We start from the raw sequence: 12,435 nt of genomic DNA on the forward strand, positions 1-12,435 counted from the left end.
CAACTTTGTCGCGTCGCCAGACACGCCCCATCTGGTCGCCAACGGTCGCTGTCGCGCGTGTCTTCGGAAGTCGCCCGCTCACCATTGAAATGAATGGTATCGCGTCGCTTGGTCGCGTGTAGTGTGAACTGTGTTTGAGGCGTTCCCCATAACGTCGATGACGTATTGTTGAGTTCCCTTCGAAAGGGAACCCCATAGAAATCAAAAGCAAAAAACTAAAAATGGAATAGTTACTAGTAAACTTTCAGATACTGAATAGTAGCAAAGGATTCACCACTATTATGTATTATGGTCTATCCATCCATTCTACAAAATGTTTCCTTTATATAGTATTATAGTAAAAAGAAATGTATATTCTGTTTTTGTTTTAATTATTTAACTGAACTGTCACTATGCATATATTTATCGAATATTTGATATAGTATAATTAAAATCATTTAAAAAATAATATCAGATGTATTATATTATATTCAGAGGTATAATTCAATTATCATTTATATTACGCATAGTTTACATACTCTGCAAAAAATCATGACAGTTGGAATGTTAACCCAATATTATATTAAAATTAATTTAAAATATACTATTATAAAAAAAATATTTATAATAGAATATATAATATGAAATAAAATATATTATTATCTCCGCCTTTTTAAATGCTTTTTCCCCAGCAAATGTGTTGTCTAAATATTTGTGTGAACTTAAAAAGATTCAACAACTGAGACAAATTTCAAAGACATGTAGAAATGGAATAATGAGTCCCTGAACAGAGCGGGGGTTACTATCAAAAGTATCAGTCAGTATGTGGTGTGTCCACCAGCTGCTTTAAGTGCTTCAGTGCATCTCATTCTCATGGACTGAGACAGATTTGACAGTTCTTGCTGTGAGATGATACTCCACTATTCCACCAAGAATGGTGTGTAGGACAATGGGCCCCTGAGTTTGAGAACCGCTGTTGTGAGGTGATTGACCGTATAAGACAGCAGATGGCGGTCTAATCCTTCTTTCTGTAGGACAAGCGCAGCAGCACCACCTGGTCGTGGCGTGGAAAGGGTTAAACTGGCGGAGTTGAGTCCAGGGCAGGCTTTCTGTCTTCTCGAGTTGAGATGGGGGGAAAACAGCGGCAACACGGAGATGCTGAGCGGATGGTTGTTCTAATCGCCCGTCGGTGTTCAATGACATGATCAGATTTGCTAAAACACCAGATTATGTCTGGGAATCTCAGCTGCTACGAGTCTCTAGATACTCCTGTCGCATAGAAAAGCCACATTGTTGAGCAAAAGCCTTGTAACCGTGAGCAGCAATAATGCGAGGGGCGGACAGCAGCAGGTCTGCCGTGATTGTGCTCTTCCTGCTGGGATGCGATTTATGGACGGCGGCCGCTAAAACACTGCAGGAGAACAGAGATGCCAAAGGTAAGAGACACACCGTTAACGCCTCCGAATACATCACTTCTGTTTATGTTTATAACGATCTTGATGAGAATTTGGGAGCTTTGTTTTGACTTTCTGGATGGCATTCCCAGTGCTAACTGTTAGCAACCGTAGCATATTATAACGCAGAGTGTGTAACGGCTATAAAGCGAATACATATGTCTTATGAATTCAATACTTGTATTGTTTTAACGACGCAAATTGTGTTAAATGTTCGTAGTTCGATTGCTCTGGTGTTTTGTAAATCTCAAGCCATCTGTTTGAAATCGGATCTCATTTTTGTGATGTCTGTCGTTGCAACAAGCGATACTGCAGTTTCCAACGCACATGAACCGAGTACGGGCGAGTAGTTCTCATACCATATGTGTCATTTTCTTTAAGTCTTACATTTTTCATGCAATATTCACCTGCTACAACTAATAGTAGATTAGAAATCTACAACTTATCTATCGACTGTATAAATTTGGTATATCCCACTATTGTAAACTGTAAACATTGGCGTTTTACATTTTGTGCATGAATTTATTTAATACAAATTTGATTTATATATATGTAATAACATAGCAGACACGTATCAAACGTGTAATGTTTAGTCACCTTGGACAGTAAGTAGGCCACAATTGACACATTTTGTGCAGTATTGTCCAATAGAAGTTCATTGGAAAGTAGCTACAACTCTTTAAGTCAGTCATGATATTTCTTTTATTATTTTTAAATGTTGATCAAAAGCTTGTGTTGAAGTTACATGTCTGTTTGGCAGTGTAAACAGGAGAACCTGCTGCTTCAGATGAGACGAGATCTGTAATTTAACATTCATTATTAGCCACAAATAGCCAGTTATTAAGTACCTTTCTTGCCTAAACATTTTTGTTGTTGTTGTTGTTGTTGTTGTTGTTGTTGTTTTGTCCTGTAAATCCTTTATATTTGTGCACAGGGACCTACGACTCTCTATGGTGTCATTTAGTTCAGTACTAAAAGCTCACTGAAACCTAAATGGACCTGGTTTATTTATGCCGTGATGGTTTTATTATGAGATTATTTCTGGCTTCTGACTATTTCAGAATGATCTCGCTAATGTATGAAGTAATGCAATGTTAAGTGTCTGTGCATTAAGATATAAGTGTGCCGGCAAGGAAGGAAATTGAAAAAGCTGTTTTCATATCACAAGTTAATATTTGACATTTACATAGTCCAGATATCATCTCATACAGTGTTAAATACTTTTATGTGAGGCATGGATGTCAGATTGCAAAATCCTGTTTAAATGAAATGGTTGGCAAAGCTCACCTTTTGACAGCTGATTGATTTATCAGCTTATAGACTGGCAGTTTGGTTAAATCCTTCATCTCTGACCGTATAATATGAGGAATCCCCTTAAACCCCCTCCTCTCCCCTGATGGAGACTCGTCCTCCCCCCTCCGTCTCCTGTAGATGAGCAGCGGCAGCACAGATGGGTCTTTGCTGCTCTCTCTTCTTTAGAACAGTACACTGGCACAGTGTCAGCTTTGACTATGCAAAATAGGGCTTTCCTGCCTTTTGTCCAGTCTGTGCCACTTCCTCATCACTAGAATCTGAAAAGGGAATGCTGTGTGTGCGACCTTGACGCAGTTTAGTCAGGCTTGGAATTAGTTTTGCAATGCAGCTTTGAATCTCATTGACTGAATTTATTTTTTAATCTTCAGTCCTTAGTTGAAATTTAGTTTACGCAAAGCTTTGGATTTAGTTACTATAACTGTTATATTTGTATGCTTCACACTGTGTTTAAATGAGTTATAAGTTTGTCAAATGATTGTAGTTTATACTAATTATGCTACGTAATATTGTAAATCTCTGATAACAGACTTGAGGTGTGATGTGCACTTGGCTTTTTCTAATAGAAACAAATTGAATAGGTTCTTCATCTGCTTTTCACATGCAAATCTTTACTTTTATCAGCCTATATTTTATTCTGTGTTCTATAAGTGTTTCTGCTATCATTCAACAGGTTATTTCTTGAATGACGAACTGCTATCTTTATGAACAAGTATAGAGGCGTTATGAGTACCATTTATGTATTGTTTAAAATTTGTATTTATTTTACAGATATATTTGACAGTAATTTTTACTTAGTAAATGTTACTTGAATTAATTTAAAAGTGCATTTTTTAAAGGATAAAAAAATAGTAGTAGTGCACACTATTGTTCCAAACTTCATTCAGTAAGACTTCCATTCAGCAAGGATGCAATAAATTGATCAAAAGTGACAGTAAAGACATTTATATTGTTACAAAACATTTCCGTTTTAAATAGTGTTCTTTAACCTTTATTCATTCAATTAGAATTTTGAAAAAATGTATCAATTTCTACAAAAAATTAAGCATGATGACTGTTCAACACTGATAATAATAGTAAATTCTCTGATCTGAAGGATCATGTGACACCGAAACCTGATGTAAGGGCTGCTGAAAAATTCAGAATATATAAACGGATAAAAGGCACGCTGATAACAATATAGCCTGCTTATAGCCTGCTTGTACAACCAAGAAATGCATGCTGCAAACATGTTTTTTTGGTTTATTTGTGTATGTTTTAAAATGGCCCCTGTACTGCCAGTATTGCTCATGCCAACAGTCAGATATTTACTGTAAGCAGTTGCTTATCACACACACACAAAAACAGAGACTAAATGGACTCCTTAATAGTTTCCTACTATAATGCGTAAGGGCTTAGAACAATGGGGCTTAGGAAACCAGCTATGTTTTAGAGCTTGAGAGACTCATAAAAGCTGATAAAGAGAATAAGGCTGGTGTTTTCCACTCATTAATTATCAGTAATGGGGATTTCTGTGGTATATTCTCTGGATTTTGGACATTGCTGTAGTGCAGAAAAGGAAAGGTCTGTTTGCTTGCCCCCTAGCATTTCAAAACATTTTAAGCACACAGGAGACCCCTGTTGTGCTTAATTTTTTATGGGGTCATGTTTTCAACGAACACTCAGACATTTTCTCATCTCTGATTACCCAAACCAGACTATCTCCCTTGGGCAAGCCTGTCAGGCATCTCTCTCTTCTCTCTCTCTCTCTCTCTCTCTCTCTCTCTCTCTCTCTCTCTCTCTCTCTCTCTCTCTCTCTCTCTCTCTCTCTCTCTCTCTCTCTCTCTCTCTCTCTCTCTCTCTCTCTCTCTCTCTCTCTCTCTCTCTCTCTCTCTCTTTCTCTTTAGTTTAGAGTGTTATAGTGAACATCAGCTGCGCGCAACCCCAGTCTCAAGTTTCTCACGGAGAAGCTTTGGGAACGGTGTGGCACCACCAGCCTCCCTCCTTTTTCACAGCTCTTGGCCTCGTCCTGCTTGCCACACTAGTCAACAAATTGATTTGTAATTATATGAAAACATGTACTGTAACCGTACCTTTTCGTTGTCTGTTTTAAATCCGCATCTAAAGTATCCCGCTCTGTGCAGCATACTGTGCAGCGTCTTGCGTGTCAGAACAAACTCCATGAGGCATCAATGATTTCGCCTCTAGAGGCTGCTCTCGTACTTTATAATGACAGCGGACCCTTCTCAGTGAATACAATGGACGCAACCCAGGAAAAAAACCCAGAAAAAAAAAATCCATCGGTATGGATTTTTGCCGATATCTGATTGTTTCTGTGATTGATTATCTTGCATATTAATTGGCAAAACCGATCAATCAGTTGACCTCTACTGGTATTTAGATGCGTTTTGATCCATCGGGTCACAAGTGGACGATTCTAAATACAGGTATAAACTGCATCTAAAACATTGAGCTGTCCAATTTCTACCACTTCCAGAGGTAGTTGAAAACGCATTCAACCGAATTGCTTTCATAATGTAAACTCTCCTAGACGAATGCTTTCGACCAGCCACAAAAGTCCAGCCACTCTCCAACTGATCTAATGCGTAAACATCATGGGAAGCGCACTAGACAGACAGGATTTAAACTTTGTGGGCTCGGCTAAAAACCCAAGTTTGGTTTGAAGATGAAAAACGTAGCAAGCACAGTGTTTCTCTCACCATTCCTGATTTCTAACACGCACTCACTGCGTTTGATGTGGTCTCATAAGCTATCAGAGCAGAAACGAAAGCTGCTGCTCTCCGTATGTTTTTCCGTCATCACTGGTCGCATTTTCATATGGAAATTCTGTGAGCTTATTTTGTCCATTAGAAAGATCTGAAAAGGCTCATACATTTACCCACACATAAAAAAAGGAAAGAAGTGATAGAAAGTGGACAAAAGAAATGGATTAAAACACCAGGTGTAAACGGATATGTCTCCCTTGTTGTCTTGTGATCCGAATGACCAAAACGCATCTTACTACCAGGTGTGAACATGGACAAAATGTGCGTAGTTATTCTGAATCTTAAATTAGCTTGAGTTTTACATCTTAAATCTGTCATGAATATAGATACTACAGTACTTAAAGAGCAGTTTTTGTCTTAATAGCTCTAGGCCCACAAATGTATAGGGTTGTGTTTGATTGGTAACACTTGATAAGACCCCACATTAAAGACCCCTTGAAATCACCTGAAAATCACAATTTCTTGTCCTGTGTTGACATTCATTCTTTTGAAACAGGAAGTTTGGTTTTATAAGAGTTTTTAAAAGCATGTTTTTAGTTGTGAAGGTGTTTTGAGAGGAAAGGTAACCCCCCCCCCCCCCCCCCATCCAAATACTTTTGGATCTGATTAGAATTTTATGGGTAGAATTGTCTGTTTTCATGCCAGTGAAACATGATAAGCCTCCAACACAACAGCAGTCTTTTAACTTTAATCAAAGCCTGGACGTACTGAATGAGCGTGGAGCTCTCTCTCATTCACACACACAGTCTCTCACAGTGTGTCCTTTTATAGAGGGAGGGGGAGAGAGACAGCCTGTCTGCTGCACATCTGGATAAGTCATTTTCCCACAAAACGGAAAGACAAGCTTGTTTTATGTTTAGAAATATGTAAAAAAAAAATGTCTTGGATAATTTTACTTTTAGAAATAAAATAATCATTTAGGCTAGTAACATTTAAGAACTGTTTTATTTAATAGTCAAATAACTTTTGATCTAATAATAATGAGTCCATTATTTTGCTGATGGTCTTAAAGAACTAAAATGTTTGGAGAAGAGACACTTTGAGGAAGTCCTGGTTGTTTTTTTTTAATGTATTTATGTATTACTCTTATGTGTATGGCCAAAAATGACGGATTATTTTAAGTTGAAAAATGCAAGTGATCGCGCCGGTGCATGTCCTACAGTAACCGTACGTTCAGCGGCTTGAGCGGCAAAGAAGCTATGTACGCCCTGTCAAGGACGCTTGTCAAAAAGTAGGGGGAAGCTTGATGACGCTTTAGTCGCTCAGACGTAGCAGGGAGAAGAGAAGTGTCACAACATGAAATGACACATGAGATTGGTGTTTTTGCATTCCATTTCACTGCTTTTCTATTTAACTATGTAAACACGCGCTAGACTGTGTGCTCAAGCTTTGTGTCTTTTGCCGCGTCTCGCGCATGTCATAGCATTTTAAAAAACGCGTCATTCAAGTTAAAATAAGTTCAACTTTAAGAACAAAAATGTAAACTATCCCAGCTATTTTATCCCATTCCTCGTTCTTTTGTAACTGGTCCCTATAAGCAAACAGCGTATTATCATAAATGATAGGAAACCCAGCAACGGCGATTATTACCTTCTCCTCCATTTTATCTGAACTAATGTTTTGGTAGGAACGAAAGTTTACATTGTGTGTTTCTCCGGAATCAATCAGCGCGGAGGACGTCTATATTCCGATTGGTTGCTGGTAAGGCTGCAGCTATCAATTCTTTTTATAATCGATTAATCTAGCACTTAATCGATCGAGTAATCGGATTTTTTTTTTTGTGTGTGTTTTATGAACAGAATAGTTGTATTAAACTTGTGTCTATTTCAGTTAAAGCTGTTATATACTATAAGTTATATAGTATGCAAGTTATAAAGCTATCTCATATGTGAATTTCCCTTTAAGATGTTATAATATAACCACTCTAAGCATCTAAGCATATTTGTGTATTCTGGTAGTTTAACGCTGAAGAAGAGCTGTAACGTGACGTTGTTGAACACGCAGTAAAAGCTGACGCACTTTTTGTTCTGTGCGTTTTAACTGAAAAATGAGTACTCCGAATCTTTATTAAAAACCAACAGGCTGGGGACTTTAATTTTTTGTTGTTGTCTGTATTTGGCAGACATGAAATACAAACAAGGTCTCGCAAAGACTGCAATGCAATATTTGTTCCTCCATCACGTCCCGGTGTGCACAGTGAATGCATGCTGAAATGATTGTTGCGTGGCTACATAAAAGTTTAAGCATATGTGATGCATTGCTGCAATTGGTCTGACTGGCGCGTGTGTGAGTGAAGGGGTTCTTTTTTTAGGCTATACTCTTGCAATTGAACGTGATAGTTACGTTTACTACTTAATGTCATCAGAGCTAAAAATCATATCTAGTCAAACTGCATCACGACATCGCTACAAATACAGTATGGGATTAAAATCAGCGCCATCGCGCCAACTATTTCTTCCTGAACAGGTCCGTGTGAATAAACGGTCAGTGTGAAACCATCAAATCCCTGCGCCGCGCGTATACTGTAGTGCGCGTCATAGGAATTTAACGAGGCTTTGAGGCAGAGTTTTTGCCTCGAGAAATTTTTGTAATCGAGTAACTCGAGGAATCGTTTCAGCCCTAGTTGCTGGCTTTTGCCGCTGCTTGCCGCTGAACCGCGTCATAGCTCATTACCATAAAGTTGAGCTACTTTCAACTTTCTGATTGACGCTCAAAATGCCCAAAACGCGACGCCTATGGATTTGACGCTCCTTGCAGCTGAGAGAAGCCAGCTTCCATTGAAAATGAATGACTTCCGGTAGCTTTGGAAGCTCAAGTCGGCAGCGGTGTGAACGTAGAGTAAGGTTGCTAATACTTTAGCTTCCACACTCCGCACAAACACTTGGATATGCGCCTAATAATAGCGCACATTTATGAAGGTTGACGTTATATCGAGCGGCCGTGTAAAGTTTCTACTACTTGCATGTTTCACATGATAAGCCATATTTGAGGTCGATGGATGGATCATCCATTTCCAAATGTTGTTTTTTCTGTTTAAAAGTTGTGATACTCCACTCGTACAAGTCCTTCTCAAAAAATTTGCATATTGTGATAGTTCATTATTTTCCATAATGTAATGATAAAAATTAAACTTTCATATATTTTAGATTCATTGTAGAGCCCGAACGATATGGATTTTGGGGGGCCGATACCGATTAAAAAAAGCCTGATACCGATATATCGGCCGATATTATTTATGTGTACAGTAGCAATATTATTTGTGTGTACTATAGTACAGTACCAGTCAAAAGTTTGGAAACACTTTCCTATTGGTGTGTAGAAACGTTTGATGGCTACTGTATATAGAATACACAGTATTTAAACAGGATAAATATATAAACGTTTTGCAATGATCACTCAAATGTGGTGATCAAACACTTGTGTGACAAAGATATGTAATGGAGGCAGGGGGAATGATAGAAGGAGAATGATACATTTGAGCTGTAACCACTAGTTTGCATTGCATGTTATATTATATTCTAAATACTGTTGCATAATCTTCACTAACGACTTTGTCTTTTAATTTAGTCACGTTATATAAAACAACTTGTATCAATAAATATATCAAAAGTGTCACTGACATTATCTTCTATTTTTAGTCTTAATTCCTCTAATCTCTACCAGTGGAGGAAGAACTCAGATCTTTTTACTAAAGTAAAATTTATAATATCATAATGAAAACGTTTTTAATTACATAATGTACAGACTTTTATACTATTTTAAATAAGTAGTAAGCAAAATGCACCAACTAAACGTGAAACTAGGCTACTCTTAATGCAAAATGGCCCTATATAAAGTGTTATAATTATATAAATTATTGGAATATTGCTTGATGTTGTAACGTAGCGTTATAGGCAGAATAAGCTTTAACACTGTGTCTACACCGGCCGCGGCCGTTATTGCTCGCGTGAGTCGCAACAGCTGTTTACCCGAGACGCGTAAAAGCACCCGTTACAGAGCAGAATGGGCCCTCTGTTTACTGTTGGAGATTTGTCGCTCGCGCCACACATTTTAATCAATGTTTAATCAATCAATTGCCTGGATTTAATAAAATGGACTGCATTTATATAGCAGACAATATAATCAGGACTTCTCAGCTGCGCGCTTGCAATAGTCACAAGCTCACACAATACGTGAAAGAGGCTGGCATATGGCGTTATTTTTTAGTCAAAAGTTATGAGCGTGTAAGACATGCTCACGAGCACATTATGTTATTTCACACGCGCAAAAATGAACCTTCAGCTGGCATGATAAAAGTACTCGCGCACAAATTCAACAACCTAGAGGTGTACAGGTAGCTGCGAGCGAGCGCCTGGCATACTCTCATAGGTTAACTCTGCTTGTACAGTGGAATCCTGGTCGCGCGCAGCGGGCTTCTGCTCGCGGAGTGCTGTTTTGCTCGCGCAGTGGATTCCTGCTCGCTCAGCTGATTTCTGCTCCCTCGAGTCTACATGACTTTTGACAATTTGGGGGCGGAACCAAGGAGGGCACTGACCCTCTTATGATTGGTCACTTTAATCGTAATCACAACCTCAGGGACATCTTTGTACTTTGATTGACAGCTCTCATTACAGGAAGCACGGAGTCAAAGTATCTGACGGAGTTTTTTTATTTTTATTGAAATATCAAGATTTACAGACAAACATGGCTGCATAACTTCCTTTTCTTTAGAATAGGATACAAGGACAATATAGTCAGAGGGAGCAGCTCTTAATACAACAAGAATATAAATGTAGTCTTAGTACAAAAATAAGGATATTTGTAAGCAAAATAAACATTTTAATAAATAAACGGTAAGGAATTATAATATAACATGACATAAGGGGAGAATTCAGTCTTTGTTCATCCATTTATCTTAGTTGGGAAGTGTTTTAGGGTATCATATATTTTTTGTGCTTTAGGACCTTTCAAAGTTTTTAAGGATTTTATATACAGTTTAAATTCATTTAAAACAAAAAACAAAAAAAAAAACTCCGTCAGATCCTTTGACTCTGACTTCCTGTAATGAGAGCTGTCCATCAAGGTACAAAGATGTCCCTGTGGTGGCGATTACGATGAAAGTGACCAATCATAAGAGGGTCAGTGCCCTCCTTGGTTTCCGCCCCCAAATTGTCAAAAGTCATGTAGACTCAAGGGAGCAGAAATCAGCTGAGCGAGCAGGAATCCACTGCGCGAGCAAAACAGCACTCCGCGAGCAGAAGCCCGCTGCGCGCGAGCAGGATTCCACTGTACAAGCAGAGTTAACCTATGAGAGTATGCCAGGCGCTTGCTCGCAGCTACCTGTACACCTCTTGGTTGTTGAATTTGTGCGCGAGTACCTTTATCATGCCAGCTGAAGGTTCATTTTTGCGCGTGTGAAATAACATAAGTGCTCGTGAGCATGTCTTACACGCTCATAACTTTTGACTAAAAAATAACGCCATACTGGCAGCAGAGAAATCAATTCAGTGAATTACACAGCGCAAATCAAAAGTAATAGTCTACTCCCCAGTGGATGAAGAAGGGTTGGCTCTCAACAGAACATATAATATTTATGTTATTTTATTTTTCGTGTTCGCATTTATGAGGAAAAAACGGACGTGGCAAGCTCCGAAAGGGGCACTAAAGTGCTTTAAAACTTTCTCAGAGACCTCGAACAGAAAGCACAAAGCCTTTCATTAAAGTCAATTTCGTTTTGTATTAATTATATCTTAATTTTAATCAATGTTTCATCAACCAAATGCCTAGATTTAATAAATAAGAAGTAAATATAACAGAAAATAGATAGGCCTAATCTCGAAACGGAGGCGCTGGCAAGTGAACTGAAACTCGTCTCATAAATGAACCCAAACTCAGCGTATAGACCTGAGAAATATATCTATTGAAATGTCTACTTTTAAACAGAACAAATCAAACATTGCTCTCTGGCGCATTCAAAGATCGCGAGTCCGCATCCTCAACTTCATCTTTGCAGCCCACAATGACTGAATACACTTGTTATTAATAAACAATTAAAATGTCTCCTTGCTATATTTGATGTATTCATAATATCGTTGCTTTTGCCAGTTCATTCTGACAGCTTTTAGGTGCTTTATTGGCAGCGCCACCCTTACATGAATCACCGCACGCCGCATTTTTTTAATATTAATTTATCGGCCATTATAAATGCCGATACCGATAGTTATGAAAATACCTAATATCGGCATCGCCAATATATCGGTCGGGCTCTGTATCTTTCAACATACTTTCTGATGTTCATTCGTGTTTATTTGCCGCTGTAACTAGTAGTAAAGAAAAAGAGATGATCAATTAACGTGCTGATTATGTCACGCCTAGAGCATTGTCCTCCAGAGAGATCGCCTTTCTTTCGCTCGCTCACACAGCGCCACTCACTCAGAACGCACGCAGTGACGCGCTGGTTAGGAAATATGTGAAATAAATTGGGCTGCCCGTGCACGACTAAAGTTTTTTTCTAGTTGACAAGTAGTAGTTCATTTAAGCATTAGTCTAATCGCATATTTATATTAATTTAATTACTTAAATATATATGGGAGAAAATACTAAACCATAATGAGCGTTATCGTAATATTGCATATTCTGCATATCAAGCGCGTGCATAAAGCTTGCCACAAAGAACCGGCAAAAGTAATGTTTAAGCAGCATGGTACATTTGAATTGTTTATTAATAAACTAGTGATTTCTGGCTGCAAAGATTCAGTTGGCGATGTTGACGCCATCTTCGCAGTAGTGAACGTGCCTATAGAGAAAAATGCACACCTCATACGGATTAGCCTATATAAGCAGAGAGTAGCCCATTTCTTATCGATTTGATTTTTTTTTTAAAGCATTTCAAGCTTTCTATTAGGGCTGAACGATTAATTGCATTTGCGATAATATAGCGATATGAT

The 12,435-nt window shown here is 38.3% G+C and overlaps 1 protein-coding gene across 2 annotated transcripts in view; it reads left to right on the forward strand.

Annotated features, from left to right (window-relative positions):
- The first annotated feature begins 1,076 nt into the window (after positions 1-1,076).
- fam171a1 (family with sequence similarity 171 member A1) overlaps positions 1,077-12,435 on the forward strand; it is a 39,551-nt gene continuing 28,192 nt past the window's right edge. For both annotated transcript variants that reach the window (XR_013196920.1, XM_077213888.1), the window contains exon 1: positions 1,077-1,415. Coding sequence is in view for 1 of the 2 variants with exons in the window: in XM_077213888.1 (XP_077070003.1) it covers positions 1,307-1,415 (109 nt within the window). In the remaining variant the exon portion in view is untranslated. The remainder of the gene's footprint in view (positions 1,416-12,435) is intronic.

Source organism: Siphateles boraxobius, unplaced genomic scaffold (assembly GCF_051911475.1).
Source record: "Siphateles boraxobius isolate OS27281-9 unplaced genomic scaffold, OSU_SipBor_1 12, whole genome shotgun sequence".
Taxonomy (NCBI): domain Eukaryota; kingdom Metazoa; phylum Chordata; class Actinopteri; order Cypriniformes; family Leuciscidae; genus Siphateles; species Siphateles boraxobius.